Here is a 15,555-nt window from a genome sequence, read left to right as displayed (position 1 = left end):
TTCCAGGTGCCCGACATCGCTGCTCAGGTGTGCTAGCAAGCAGGCAGGCGGCCACAGGAACCCATGGGGGATCAGCGGGGTGAGAACGGAGACAGGCTACAGTGGTGGAGGGATTTTATAGTTTCACAAGACTAAGGACAGACTATTGTTCATTCTTTCAAGCGTGGCTCCCAGGGCAGAGCCCGAGTCCCTGTGCACACATGGGATCAAAAGAAAATTCCTCCAGGGCAGGGCTAGGCCCCCCAAGCGCAGGGCTAGCCCAGGCCAGGCACCAGCAGGTGGTCAGGAAAGGGGGCACGGAACCCCGGGGGTGTGGACTGGAGCTGCCAGGGGAAGATCCGGGTTCTGAACTTGCTGGATACCTCTGCTTGTGCTGGGAAGATAGGGCACGTTTGCAAACAGTGCTGTTTCTGAGTCCCCAGCTAGAGGCACACGAGGCCTGCGCGGGGCACCCTGGAGGTCAGGGGAGGTGGGCCACTTACTGTAGTGTCTGGGCTCCTTGACGTGGGGCCCGGGCTTGGTGGAGCCGGGTGCCTCCGGGGCCTGGCGCCGGCTCTGCAGGGCCTGGTAGAGGCCCAGGGCCCGGCGCTTAGCCTTGCGCAGGATGTGGCAGACGTACTGGAAGATCTCCTCGTAGCAGTCACCAGGCTCGGCGTAGCTGGCCACCGTGCTGGAGGACAGGTAACGCTGCCGCTGCTCCAGCATCAGCCGGTGCTCCCGCTGCTTGGTCTCCGAGAACTGGGTCGCTATGACAACGAGGCACAGGTTGATCATGAAGAAGGAGCCCACCTGTGACCAACGGGAGAGGACAGGGACAGAGGGGACGGTGGGGTGAGAGGAGGTGGGAGCAGGGACGGGATGGTGGGAGAGGGAGATGGAGAAGGAGAAAGAGAGACGGGGAGATGGCGATGGTGATGGGGAGACGGCGATGGAGATGGGGAGACGGTGATGGAGACGGGGAGACGGCGACGGAGACGGGGAGACAGCGATGGAGATGGAGGGACAGAGGCAGGGCGAGAAGCAGAGGATACAGAGGCCAAAAGGAAGACCGGAGGAGGGGCAGGGGCGGATCCCAGACATGGAACAGGGAAAGAGACAGCCACAGACAGGGGGGTACAGACAGACAGACAAGGTCAAGGAGGGACACCAGGGGAGAGTGAGACAGGCTCAGAGAGGACAGAAACGGAGGGTGTGGGAAGCACAAAGTGACCGGGGCGGGTGGAGACAGGGAGAGAGGAGGGGAGGGCGGAGCGCCCAGAGAGACGGAGAGGCACGGGCACAGATAGGGACAGGAAAAGAGCGCTGAGGCCTTGCTCTGGGAGGAGGCCGGGGCTCAGGACAGCGGTGGCCCAGGCAGCTCCCCAGGCCCCGCTAAGGCCTGCTTCCAAGCCCTCTCCCCTCAGGCCCCTAAGCCTTGGCCACGGCTGCCCTCCCACCTGGGACATCAGCGCTGAGGGCAGGGAGGGAGGCACAGCCCCCCTCAGACTACCCGGGCCCTGAGTCCCACCCCAGCCCTGCCCTCACTACGGCCTTGACTTTGGGCCTCCAGACAAGAAAAGAGAAGCTTCCCTCGGAAAGGGCTTAGTTGGGCATCTTTATCTGGGCTTGGATGGGGAAAGGCTACCTGGCTAGTGCTAGGAATTCTGCCACCTCAAGTCCCAGGGCCCAGCCCCAGGGGCCACCACAGGCAGGAAAGCCCCCGTTTCCAGACGCAGGCTCCTCCCAGGCATATGCTAAGCCTTTGAACAGACTCAGCTACAGACTCGCCTGCCAGAGGGAGGGGGCAGTGTGCGTTTCACCCTCCTCCAGGCTGCCTACCAGAAGGTTCCTGTAGGCCACAGCCCCAGTCGCTGATCCCCCTTCCTTCCTCTCCCCCACAGCACAGCTGGGGAGCTGGGGCTCAGGAGGGGGGGTACGGGGGCCTGGGGGGGAGCTTCCTGACCCAGAGGACTCTGGGAAAAACCCCTGCCTCTAAAGTAAGAAGATGCCTCACTCGTTTGCTCTCTCCGCATTTCCTGGAGACCCGCTCGGCAGGCCTGTGTGAGGGGCACAGACCCTGTCCGCTGGGAGCTCACACCTGGCAGCCTCTACCCAGCCTGCCTCTGGGGCTGCTGTCCCTGGGTAACCGGGTAGCTCCCCATCTCCTCTAGACCTCCATTTCCCCATCAAAAACATAAGGCTCGGACGAGCTTAGGACTTCTGCAAACAGGAGTACTGGGGACCTGCGTGCAAAGGCTGAGGACCCCTCACCGGCTGTGTGGCCCAGGCCAGGCACCTCACCTCTCTGGGGCTCAGGGTCCACACCTGGGAAACAAGCAGGTGACCCTGCATGGCCAGGGTTGTGAGGGTAAAAGAACAGCACGGTCACCCAGCCTCTGCTCGCTGGATGCTTCCCAGCACCTGGAAAACTCAGCCTCCTCAGCCTCCGACCAGCACCCTTTCTCCTGTGACAGGGCCACCCGGGGCCCAATAATCGCAGCAATAATAACAGCAGGGCACATTTACGGAGCATGTGCGTGTGCCAGGGGCCGTGCAGCCGCAGGCTCTGTCTCCTCTAACCCTCCCCAGGGCCCCTGAGCCAGGTGCCGTCACTGTTCCCCGCTTCACCGTGAGCTCAGGGGGCTAAGGCTCCTGCCCAGGGTCATGCCGGGAGTTCCCAACCCCAGACTCCACCCCTAAGTCCATCAGGAGAAGCAGATGAAGGGTCCTCCGGCCTCTCTCTGGAACTCAAGGCTCCTCTCGCAAGCTCAGTGGTTCACAGTCCCCGCACTGCAGGATTCTGTCTGGCCTCAGGGTCTCTGTGAGGCGTCCCCTGCCCAGAAGGCTCTTCCTCTGGCTCTTCCGCCTCCAGCCTCTAAGGCTCAATTCTGGCATCACCTCCTCCAGGAAGCCTCTCACTTCCCCTATCCCTTCTCCAAGCCGGGTGAGAGGCCCTGTGGGCTCCCTCAGCCTCTTGGGCTTCCTTCAGTGGTGGCTCCTAAGATGCAGTCTGGTACCTGTCTGCTGTAGCCCATCTTCCCCCACAAGACTGTGAGCTCCCAGGGAGCAGGGAGGGCCTGACTCACTGCTCAGTACCCAGCGCTCAGCTCAGGGCCTGGCGCAGAGCAGGCTTCCCTGAATGTGCTAGGCAATGAACAAGCCAGTGGATGGACGGCAACGCTGAACAAAGCCTGGGTCCCTCTCTTTCTATCTAGGGTGTCTCCTCATGGGTCCAAGGCCCCAGCATCCCCAGGAAGGCATCGAAGCTAAGCCAACAGCGGGGATGTCTCAGGTCGGCTTGTCCTGAGCCCCCAGGTCAAAGTCCCAGCAGCCCAGGATGGGGTGCTGCCCCGGAGTCCCAAGCCTGCTCTCTCCCACGGCCAGGAAGCCAGAGATCCCAGCCCTGCAGCAGCAGGGAGCCAGCAGCGACTCTCCCAGGAGTGAATCACCTTGACACCTGGGGACTGTGCTGTGGCTGAAGCTGTTGTCAGGCATGACAAGGTGGATGAGCTCGTTCTGGGGAGACTGTGCAGAGGAAGGCGGGAGGGGCCGGCCAGACAGTGGGCCCTCTCTGGGGGCGGAGAGAGAACCCCTTCATCTCCAGGTCTCCCCCACAAGACAGAGCTGCCCAAAAGCTGGGAGCCCCTCTGAGAATTTCAGGGACTTCTACCAGTTCCCAACCAGGCTCAGCCTCCCCTCCAGACCCTGCCCGGGAAGCAGCCCCGGGCTTCCATTTCACAGCAGCTCATCTTCCCGCCCCAGGAAACGAGGGAGGTGCTGGAGCCCTTGAGAAGCTTCCATCCTGAGGCTGCATCCCTGCTATGGTCATAAAAGGATGTATTCCCAGAGACTACGAGGCAGAGAAACACGAGCAGGAGCAGCAGGTGGACTTAAATGCCCAGAAATGAGAAGTGAAGGCAATCGGAAGTGATGGATGCCTCCACAGCCACCCCTGACGAGCTCCCTCAGTCACCTGCTGCTCGGCTGCATTTAAAAACTGCCCCTCCTGCTCTCTCCCACTCAGTTCTCCGGGCTCTGAAGGGGCACCCTGGGGATTCCCAAAGACCCCTGCCCCAACTCTGGGGTCCCCTGGCCCATGGGTCCCTGAGCTTGCCCAGAGAGCCCCAGCTCCCCTGACACTTACTATGATAAGCAGGATAAAATAGATGAAGTTGTAGAAGGAGTGAGCATCCATCACGTAGTACATGATCTCCACCCAGCCTTCCAGAGTAATCACCTGCAGCCAGAGCCAGGACAGAGCAGAAGAGGAGAGAGAGAGCCTGAGATGGCTGAGCGTCCAGGAAGGCAGGCAGCAAAGGGGAAGCTGCCCCAGACAGAAGCCCCGCTGCGTGCCGGGACACTCTACACACGTCCCCTCTCGTACTTCTCCCAAAGGCTCCGCCAGGCAGCCATCCTCATCCCCAACATGCAAGTAAGGAAACTGAGGCTCAGAAGGGTTAGGACACTTGCCCAATGTCACACAGCCAGGAAGGAGGGGACCAGGGACTTAATCTGGCCCCTCTCGCTCCAGAGCCCCCCACCTTCCAGTCTTCCACACCAAGGCAGGAGGACTGGAAGCAGGGGGCCCTGGGCTGCGGCTCCAGCTCACCCCCCGGGCCACTCTCTGAGCCTCGGATGCTTCTTTAGTGTGTGGGATTAACAGAGCCCACCTGGCAGGGTCGGGGCACAGCTCAGGTGAGCCCGGGACGGGGGCTGTGAGAAGCCTGGTATGACTCTGTCGCCCATGCACTTTCCCAGAGAGGAAAGCAGAGGAGCCTCGGGCGAGGCGAACGCTGGGCACCTCCAGCACCGCAGTCTTGTTCGCTTCTGACAAATGCACAGAGCATTTGCCAGGTCACTGCCAGCCACCCTCTCGGGGCCGAAGGGTCCCAAAATGCACCTGCTGGGCTGTGATCACATCACACCTTGCAGCTCTGAATTCTATGATCCTGTTGCTCCCCAGAGCAAAGCGTGCCAAGCAGACCCCTCAGCGGCTTCTCAGCCACCACCCTCTGCACCTGCCTCATCCTTCCATCTGACGACAGCAGGAAGGCAACCTTGACTGAGTACTCACCGCACACTAGGCTCGGCTCGCATCATCTGGTTTATTCTTCTCAGCCACTCAAGGTGGGGGGGGAGTTGTTATTACCCCCATTTTAGAGATAAGAAAACTGAGGCACAGAGGCATCAGGCAATACACCCGAGGGCCTACAGCCCTTTCTTCAGTTGCTCTGTCTGTAACATGGGCATGATAGTGCCTGTTGAGCCAGCAGGACGGGTAGATTTCAATGACGGGTGGCAAACCCCCAGCACAGAGCCCCACCTGCCAGGTGAAGCTGCTCACCCCACCCCTCCCCACCCCCAGCCCCCAGCATGGGGGCCGGTGCCAGGCCCGAGGGCCCCACCTGGAAGATGACGATCCAGGCGTAGCCGATGTTGTCAAAGTTGATGGCGCCCTTGTGGGGGTTGGCGCTGCCCGTGCGGCACACGTTGTAGTAGCGGTTCCAGTTGACACAGAGCCCACTGGCGTTGAGGTCCTGGCGCCCCGCCCCGAAGTCATAGACATCATCCTTGGACAGGCAGCACTCGCGGCCCTGCTCCTTGAGCGGGGGAATCTCGTGGCAGCCCATGATGCCGTTGTCCCCCGACAGGGAGCAGATGAAGGGCATCTCGTCGTCCTCCTCCGGCTGGTAGTAGGGGGGCAGGGCCACATCCCCTTGTCTGTCCACAGGTGATGGTGGGGAAAGAGGAGAAGGGGAGGGGTCACTGCCACACAGCATGGCAAGACCGGCCCAACGTGCCATCATCGCCTCCAGGCCTTCGCACATGCTGGTCCCCCTGCCTGGGACACCCTTCCCCACCTCTGCCATGGTCACAAAAACTCCCACCTGCCCACCGTGGACAGTTCCAGGGTCCCCCCCCAACCAAGAGGGAGCCTTCCCTGGGGGAGCCTCAGGGAAGACTGGGCCCTGCACTCACCCCTGTTATTGCTCTTGGGGAAAAAAAATGCACCCAACTCCCCTGGGAGGTTGGAGCTCTTTTAGGGAAAGGACTGAGTCTCAGCATCCCTAGTACCTACACACTGTGGTCGGCGCAGAGTAGGTGCTTAATATACAAATGCTAAATTTTTTTTTTTTTTTGCAGTACGCGGGCCTCTCACCACTGTGGCCTGTCCCGCTGCGGAGCACAGGCTCCAGACACGCAGGCTCAGCGGCCACAGCTCACGGGCCCAGCCGCTCTGCGGCATGTGGGATCCTCCCGGACCAGGGCATGAACCCGTGTCTCCTGCATCAGCAGGCGGACTCTCAACCACTGAGCCACCAGGGAAGCCCCACAAATGCTAAATTTTACTGATTCAACAAATGAAGGTAAGATACGTTCCTGCCCCACCCTCTCCCATCTCTGTGACCTTGGGCTGGTCGCTTCCCCTCTCTGGACCTCAATTTCTTCATCTGTAAAACAGAGATGACAATGCCTGCCCTGCCCATCCTGTAGAGCTAATCTATGATTCACTGCAATCCTAATCAAAATCTCAACATGTTTTTGTCTATGAAACCTGGCCAGATGGTTCTAGGATTTATATGAACGGGAGAATAGTCAGTACAATTTTTTAAAAGAATAAAGATGAATGGAGTGCAGCCCTACAGGAGAACAAAATACTCTACAAGTATGATTATTATTAGAGTATGGTATTGCAACAGGAACAGAAAGAATTGTGGAACATCACAGAGCACAGGGACAAACCCAGGTATAAAAGAGAACTTAGTACATTATAGAGACACCTTTTGAGGTCCATGGGGAATGGAAGGACTAGTCAGTAAATGGTGTTAAGACATTTGCTGTCCATTTGGAAAATAAAAAAGTTAGATCCTGGGCTTCCCTGGTGGCTCAGTGGTTGAGAGTCCGCCTGCCGATGCAGAGGACACGGGTTCATGCCCTGGTCCGGGAAGATCCCACATGCCACAGAGCGGCTGGGCCCGTGAGCCATGGCCGCTGAGCCTACGCATCCAGAGCCTGTGCTCCGCAACGGGAGAGGCCACAATAGAGAGAGGCCCGCGTACCACACACACACAAAAAAAGTTAGATCCTTACCTCACACCATAAATATGTCTTGAGGACATGGTATCAAAAGGAAAAAAGAATGTCTATTATCTCATCATTAATTGTTTATATTGATTGCACACTGAAAATAATAATATTTTGGATATATTAGGTTAAATAAAATATATCATAAAATTTAAAATAGTAAACTGGTGCATTAAAAAGCATAAATGCTACAAAAATAACTACAAAAACACTATAAGAAAATATGAAATATTTTTGTTAACTCAGGATAGGTAAGGCCTTCTTGTATAAGACACATAAAATCCAAAATCTATAAAGGAAAAGGTTGACAAGATTGATTATATACAAAATTTCTATGAGACAAACAATAGTATACAAAGTAGGCAAACTTTTTCCATAAAGGGCCAAATAGTAAGTATTTTTCTGCATACCACATGGTCTCTGTCCCAGTCATGCAACTGCACCATTATAACATGAAAACAGTCATAAGAAACAAGTAAACAAGTGGGCATGGCTGTGGTCCAATAAAACTTTATTTACGAAAACAGGCCAGAGTTTGCCATCCCCTGGGATGAAGTATTTGCAACGTATAAAACAGATAAAAAATAACCATCTAAAGCATATTAAAATCTTCTATAGCTCAATAAGAAAAGGAACCCACTGCGGGGGAAAGGACAAAAGAATGGAAAATTCACAGAAGAAATCAAAATGGCCAACATACAGGAAAAGATGTTCATCTCACTAATAACAGGAAAATACAAACAAAACTAACAGTGAGATCATTTTACATCCATCTAACAGCAAACATTTCAGGGCTGATAATATTGAGTATGGGGTGAGTGCAAACACGCTAATACACTATTGGTGGGAGTGTAAGTTGACATGACTTTTTAGAGGGCAATTTGGCAACAACATCTATTAACAATTAACATGTAGACATCCAACCCAAATACATATGGTCCCCTGACAGTTTAATAAAGGCACTACTGCAGTTCAGTGGAGAAAGGATGGACTTCTCCATCAGTGGTGCTGGGACAGTCGGTCGTCCATATAAAAAATGAATCTTGACCCCAACCACAGGTCATACTAAAAATTATTTGAAGTGGAATATAGACCTAAATGTGAAAGATAAAAAGAAAGCTTCTAAAAGAAAACACCGGAGGACAGTTGGTAACCTTGGGTTAGGAAAAGATTTCTTAAACTGGATACAAAAAGCATACTAGGAAAATGATTGATATCTGGTCTTCATTACAACTGAGAGCTTCTGTTTGTCAATCAAATGACACCATTAAGAGAGTGAAAACAGAAAAAGAACAAAAAGAAAAAAATTTTAAAAGGAAAAGAAAAAACAAAAAGTATAAAGGAACAAAAAAATTTCTAAAGAAATAGAAAACAAAAACACAATAAAAAATATTTTTAAAAGGAAAAACAGAGTGAAAACAGAAGAAAAACAGAAAAAAAAATTAAAGACAATAAAAGAAAAACAGAAAAAATATATAAAAGAACAAAAAGAACTTTTTATTTAAAAAGAAATAAAAAGGAAAAAGAAAAAAATTTAAAAGAAAAAGAACAAAATTTAAAATATTAAAAAAAAAGAGTGAAAACAGAAAATTTAGACTGGAATCAAATATTTGCAGTATATATATATCCACCAAAGGACTCAAATCCAGGATATAAAGGTCCGCTACAAATTTATAAGAAAAAGAAAGGCAATCCAACTTTAACATGGCAAAAGACCATACAAACACTTCACAAGAAGATACACCAATGGCTGATAAACACACGGAAAGGTGCTTATCACCACTAGTCATCAGGGAAATTCAAATTAAAACCACAATAAGGCACCATTGCACTCTCACTAGAATAGTAAAAATGAAAGGACTGACAATTCCAAATGTTGCTAAAGCATGTAGGGCAACTGGAACTCTTAGACTTTGCTAGCGAACATTTAGTGCAACCATCCTGGAAAACAGTTTGGCAAAATCTACTGAAGCCAATAAACTTATGCACTCCCTTAACCCAGCAATTCCACCCCTGAGAACTTACCCAAGAGAAGGAATGGCCATATCCACCCAAAGACATGGACAAAAGTATTCATCAGTCATAGAGCCAAAGAACCAGAAACCACCCAGATCAACAGGAGAATAGAAAAACACATAGTGGTATATTCACTCAGCAGAATCCTCACAGCAGTGAAAAAGAAGGAGGGACTTCTCTGGTGGTCCAGTGGGTAAGACTCCATGCTCCCAAAGCATGGGGCCGGGTACGACCCCTGGTCAAGGAACTAGATCCTGCATGCATGCTGCGACTAAGTCTGCATGCCACAACAAAGATACCCCATGCCACAACTAAGACCTGGCACAGCCAAAATAAATAAATATTTTTTTAAAAAATAAGTAATCTAAAGATGATTTTTTTTAATGAAAAAGGAAATACACAAGCAACAACTTGGATGAACCTCAAAGACATTGAGACAAAGATGCAGACACAAAAGGTAACGGCCTATATGATTCCATCTAAAGAAACCTCAGAAACAGGCAAAGGGAATCTATGGTGATGGAGATCAGAATAGCTGCTACTTTGGGGTGAGGGGGAAGGTGACTGGGAAAGGGCAGGAGGGAGCCTTGCTGGGGGCAGTGAGTTTCTCAGGGTAGATTTACAGTGATGTACAACCCAGGTTAAAACCTCACTGAGCACTTAATAGCTGTGCCTGCTACTGAGTGTAATTTATACCTTAACCAAAAAAAGTATTTAAAAAAAATGGACACAGGGGCATACCTCGGTTTTTTTGAGCTTTGCTTTATTGCGTTTCTTACAAATTGAAGGTTTGTGGCAACCCTGTATCGAGCATATGTCGGTGCCATTGTTCCAACAGCATTTGCTCACTTTGTGTCTCTGTCACATTTTGATTATTCTTGTAATATTTCAAACTTTTTTTTTTTTTTTTTTTTTTTTTTTTTGCGGTATGCGGGCCTCTCACTGTTGTGGCCTCCCCCGTTGCGGAGCACAGGCTCCGGATGCGCAGGCCCAGCGGCCATGGCTCACGGGCCCAGCCGCTCCGCGGCATATGGGATCCTCCCAGACCGGGGCACGAACCCGTATCCCCTGCATCGGCAGGCGGACTCTCAACCACTGCGCCACCAGGGAGGCCCCTCAAACTTTTATTATTATTATATTTGTCGTGGTGATCTGTGATCAGTGATCTTTGTCGTTACTATTACAACTCACTGAAGGCTCAGATGATGGCTAGCATTTTTTGGTAATAAAGTACTTTTTAATTGGGGTATGCTCTTTTTTTAATACTATTGCACAATCAATCGACTACAGTATAGTGTAAACATAATATGCACTGAGAAACCAAAAAAGTCATATGACTCGCTTTACTGTGGTGGTCTGGAACCAAACCCGCAATATCTCTGAGGAATGCCTTACATTTTGACTAGAAATTATGAGTCTAGCCATTGATCACAAACATCGCAAGCATACACAATGCTCCCTGCAGGCTTGTGTGTAAAAGCTAAAACTTGGAAACCTCACAAGGCCATCAACAGAAGCTGGCTCGCCAGCTTCTTATTCATTCGTGGAATAAGAAACACTGATGAAAAACACACTCAAGACACGCTGCCAGAGCAATTCTCATTTTTAAAACCTGTCTGGGGTGTAAATAGTCGTGTGTGTGCATTAATGCCTAGACAGAATCCGCAAGAAGGGACCAGATGCTTTGCAGAGGACACCAGACCAGGGCTCAGATTCCGGGCCCTGCCACTTCCTAGCTGGGTGACATCGTCCTGATTCTGTGCTCATCAAGAACACTCCAAATGACCATCTGGGGTCTCCTGAGGGGCTTATGTGCCTGGAGGGATGCTTCGCACACACTCCCTGGGGGGCAGTCACAGCAGGCTTTAGAGTCAGGGGAACCCAGGTTCTAATTCTATCTCTCACTTCGCCAAGCTGGGTGCCCCGGAGCAAGATTCTCCTCTCTCAGCCTCAGTTTCCTGGTCTCCACATGGGATCAAAAGTCAAGTGTCACCTCCACGGCCCCTGTCATACAGGAGCGCTTCATCCTTGCTAACCAAGTAAATAAACTGGTCTAGAGATACCCAACAACCAAGAAAATAAATCACAAGTGACATAATTTCAGACAGAGATAGTGCCAAGAAAATCAAGCAGGATAAGGCAATAGAGGGTCTGGGGGAGGTGGGTGGTGAGGGAAGGCCTCCAGGACAAGGCGACATCGAGGCTGAGCTGGGATAATGAGAAGGGGCCCATGTCGGAACGACCTAGAGAAAGATCCATATGGGACGGAGGGGCCTGGATGAGACCTGAACCCAAAGCTGAGAGCTCATACCTACGCGTCTCCATCTTTGAAGGCCAGACCAGGAGAAGCAGGGTCCTCCTCTCCTGCTGCCCCAGGCCCTGACTCAGGGGCCACCTCTTCCAAATGACTGACACAGTGAGGGCACCCCTACCCCCCACAGGGCTCTTACCCACAAGGGTGCCCCTTCTCTGATCTACCCAGGTACCCTACTGTTCCCCCACAGTGATGGGCGGGTCATTCCCTTCCCCAGGCTTCCCCCTGGCTCTCCAGCTTAGCTCCATCCCCACAACCAACAGTCAGGCCAAGAGGGAGGCACGGCCCATGCCTGTGCAGTGTCCCCAGGGGCAGGAACTGTCCCTCCTTCAGTCCTCGCTCCCCAGGGGCAGGAACTCCACCTTCTGCTGCGTCCTCGGCCCGAGCACGGGCTGGGCAAGAGCTGCCACTTGGATGAGTTTGTCGAGTGACAGGATGAATGAAAATGCTTTTTTACTTTAGTCTCCCTGGGGCCTGGCACACAGCAGGAGTGCACTAACGCATATTAGTGAAACAAAATGAAAGTATAGTCATGTCCAAATACATATGGGCATGTATGTACACTCAAAGACGTCCCTTATCCCTCGTCGCTGAGATTCTGTAGATGTCACATTTCTCAGACAACTCAACGCAACTCCTCCAAGAGCCAAAGCTTGATTTCTGTTTACATAGCTTTGGACAGTCATCTCTCTGAGGAGTTGCTCACCCCACTGCTTTTAGACACAAGTGGGCCGAATGTGAGCTGACCTTTCCCTGATGACTCAGAGTCACTGATAGGAATGTCTGTGCTGTAATTAGAAAGCCAGTTTCCATGTCTGCTTTTAAGGTTTTCTGACTCTTTATTCCTTGTTGTCATCACTTCTGCTTGGATCTTAACTGCCCTTTTTCCTCTTACCCAACCTCCTTCTAGTTTGCTGCTTCCACTCTTTTGGTCCCAATTCCCAAGTAAGTTAAAACTATGTGTTAAGTAAGAGTCACTAGGTACTGAATTAGCATCTAAGGGCTTATCTTGGACTGGGACTTTTTGAGACCAATTTTGAGAGCTCAGAGGACTTCTGTGCTCATTCTGGTGTCCAGCCATTCATGAGAGACCTACCACCAACTCACCTGGGTACATCCCTTAATCTCTCTGCACCACTGGAAATAAGGATTGGGACCAGGTCTCAGTGTGGAGACCTTCCTAGCCCTGAAACATTTAGCGCCACTGATCCCCCAGCTAAAGCTGGCCAGGAGCCCAGGGCAGGCGGGTACAGGGTGGGGTGGGACTGCACTCACATTGTGAAGTTCTCCTCCAGGAAGCAGCGGTTGCGCAGCAGGCCTGCCCAGAGCTGCACGCCGATGATGCCAAAGATGAAGAAGACAAAGAAGCAGAGCAGGAGGACATTCCCCAGCATGGGCAGCGTGTCCAGGAGCAGGTTCACCAGGATCCGCATACCTGAGAAAGGGAAGGGTGGAGGGATGGGCAGACAGGGGCAGAGGTCCCAGAGAGGACAGAGGGAGAGCAGGGTTAGAGGAACAGGGAGGGGGCAGTGAAAGGAGAGGTGGGACATATGGGCAGGGGCTCCTTACTGTCCTCAGCCTGCTCAGTGGCCACCAGACAGACTTCCTCCTTGGTACCTGCCCCTCCTCTCAGAGGCCACGGAAATGGCCCTGGGCCCCACGACACTTACACTACATTCTGGGTGAAGAGGCAGGCATTTATGGAGCACCTTTTATGTGCCAAGCGCTTTTCTGGGTAATGCACAAATATGATCTCCTTCGTGAGGGTGATAATATTATCCCTATTTTATAGAAGAGGCAACTGGAGGTTCCTAGAACTGAAGCTACTCGCCCAAGGTCACACAGATAGGAAGCAGCAGGGTCTGGATTTAAACCAGGTGTCCTGACACCAAGTTAGCACTCTTTCCACAACCCCCAAGTACCCAGAGGCCTAGGACTGAGGCCAGCTCATCTCCCTATGCCCAGCACGCACCCAGAATGGGCAACAGTAGGAGGCTAATAAGTGTCCTTCATCTCCGGGGCAGTCAGTGGTTCCCTGACCTTGCCAGGACACATCAGTACCAGCCAAAACCACCCTGCTGACCCACCCACTGCATGATGGAACCAGGCAGAGCTCTCAGAGCCACCTACAGAAGAACCCTGGCCAGCCGAGGGACTCAGACCTGGCCTGATGCCAGAGTAAGAGGACTTTTCCTTTTCTAAGAAATAGCTGCAATGAACAACCCAAGCCAGAGGCAAAACAGGAGAAAATGGGGAAATGGGAGTGGAGATAGACATCCCCAGGGAGGGTTATGGGGTGACTTGAAGGGGGCTTCAGGCAGGCATGGGAAGGGGGGCAGAACATGTGTTCCTGGGGAGGTCTGACATCCTGAAATGCCTCAGGTAGGGAAAGCCTGTGGAAAGCACATAGCCTCTGATTTACAGAGATTCAGGTTCAAATCCTCACCCTGCTAGCCTCTGGGACCTGTGGGACATGAACCAGTCCCTTCCCCTCTTGGAGGATAAGGCCCCTCAGCAGAGGGGCCCAAGAAGACAACAATCACTCTACAAAGATTCCCCAGCTCAGGGCCCACACCCAACTCTCAGCAAACTCCGGGGCTCCCGCCCCACAGAGGAAGTGAAGAAGATGCTCAGCTTCCGGCACTGCTCCACACACTTACCACCCTTCACGTCTGTCTCCCCATCCTTCCCTTCTGCCCCTCCTGCCCTGGGCTGACCCATCTGCACCCTCCATGCCCTCTCTCTCCCCGTGGGCTCAGTACCCCAGCTGTGAAAAGGACCCAGCTCTCCCAAGGCTGGGTGACATCATCTGCACAGCTTCAGTAACTGTCTGCATGTCACCCACTCCCTCCTGACTCCTCAAGAAGATCCAGCCAACCCAGTCACTGGAGAATCCGCAGGAATGCAAGCCCCAGACAGGTGGGTCACCTCTGTAGTTTTGCCCAGCTCCCTTTCCCAGTCCTATGAAAACAGCACCAATTCCCCCATTCCAGTCCTGCGGTTTGGGTGGGCTGACATGGAGATCACATGACCTAGACCTGGCCAATCAGCATAGCCTGTTCCTCTAGCCTCAATGATTGGTCCAGGATGAGCACATGACTCCAACCAGGACCAATGAGGGTCTGCACTGAGACTTCTGCTGGAACTACAGGAAAAGAGCTGCTCTCTTTCTGCAGAGGTTACAAGCTGCGAGGAGTTAAGCCTGGAGCTGCTGGGGCCATTTGCCTCCCGGGAATAATGCCTGCCTGGGGTTGAAGCCAGCCCAAGGAAAGCAGAGCCCAGGAGAGAGAGGGAGTGATTCCTGATAACACACTCTACAACACAAATCTGGGCATGTCATCACTATGTATGAAAATTGCTGGCATTCTTATCAGTTACAGAAGCTGTGGTTTGTGGACCCCTGGCAGGTTGGGGGAGGTCCCTGGAAGGACTACAGAAGGTCCATGAACCTTATGGAATTGCTGTAAACTATGCAAGTATGATGCCATGAATTTTTCTGGGAAGAAGGTCCACACAAGTGTCTGTGGCCCCAAAGAGTGTCAAGAGCTGGTGGGTCACACTTGAGTGCACACCCCCCAAGATCCTGTGATTTCTGTGAACCCTGCCTACCTCTCTAGCCTCATCTTCCTCTCTCCCTCCCTCTGTCCCCAGTGTGTTTACCCTATGTCTAGCAATATCAAATTATTTAAAGTTCCATAAAGCTACCATGGGATTTCACACCTCCATGCTTTTTTACTCATGCTGTTCCCTCTTTCCAGAACACTCTTCTGCCTCTTTTGTGCCTGGCAAACCTCTATTCAGCCACCACAGCTCAGTTAAGGATCTGCTTTCTCTCTGTGAAGACTTCCCATACCCTTTCTAACCCCATCTCTCTCTCTTCTGGGCAACCTCAGCACCTCTGACCTAAGATGTACAGTTGTGCCATGTACAGTTGTGCAGGTTGCACAACCTTGGAGGCACCATTTACATCAACATCCAATCTTCTTCTAACTCTAGTGTGTAGTCATCTGTTTACCCTCCTGTCTCTTCCACTTGGCTCTAACCTCCTGGGGGTAGGGCCTGTGACTGTGTCACCTCAGTGTTCTTGGAACCCAGCAGGTCCTGGCCCAGAGCAGAGGCTCAGCCAACATTTATTGAATGACTGCTTGTGAATGAATTGT

General features: G+C 52.2%; 1 protein-coding gene across 1 annotated transcript in view; it reads right to left on the bottom strand.

Annotated features, from left to right (window-relative positions):
* Positions 1-15,555, bottom strand: part of CACNA1I (calcium voltage-gated channel subunit alpha1 I) — a gene marked incomplete at its 3' end in the record, with an annotated part of 105,681 nt that overhangs the window by 39,141 nt on the left and 50,985 nt on the right. Inside the window, exons 5-8 of the mRNA XM_082636085.1 lie at positions 12,671-12,830; positions 5,385-5,700; positions 4,124-4,216; positions 483-789 (exon numbers count right to left, since the gene is read on the bottom strand). Of these exons, the coding sequence (XP_082492211.1) occupies positions 483-789; positions 4,124-4,216; positions 5,385-5,700; positions 12,671-12,830 (876 nt within the window). The remainder of the gene's footprint in view (positions 1-482; positions 790-4,123; positions 4,217-5,384; positions 5,701-12,670; positions 12,831-15,555) is intronic.

The sequence above is a fragment of the Mesoplodon mirus genome (assembly GCF_964341445.2).
Source record: "Mesoplodon mirus genome assembly, chromosome: 11".
In the NCBI taxonomy this organism is placed as follows: domain Eukaryota; kingdom Metazoa; phylum Chordata; class Mammalia; order Artiodactyla; family Ziphiidae; genus Mesoplodon; species Mesoplodon mirus.
Note: the sequence above shows the minus strand (reverse complement) of the source record. Positions and strands in the feature narration are given on the sequence as shown.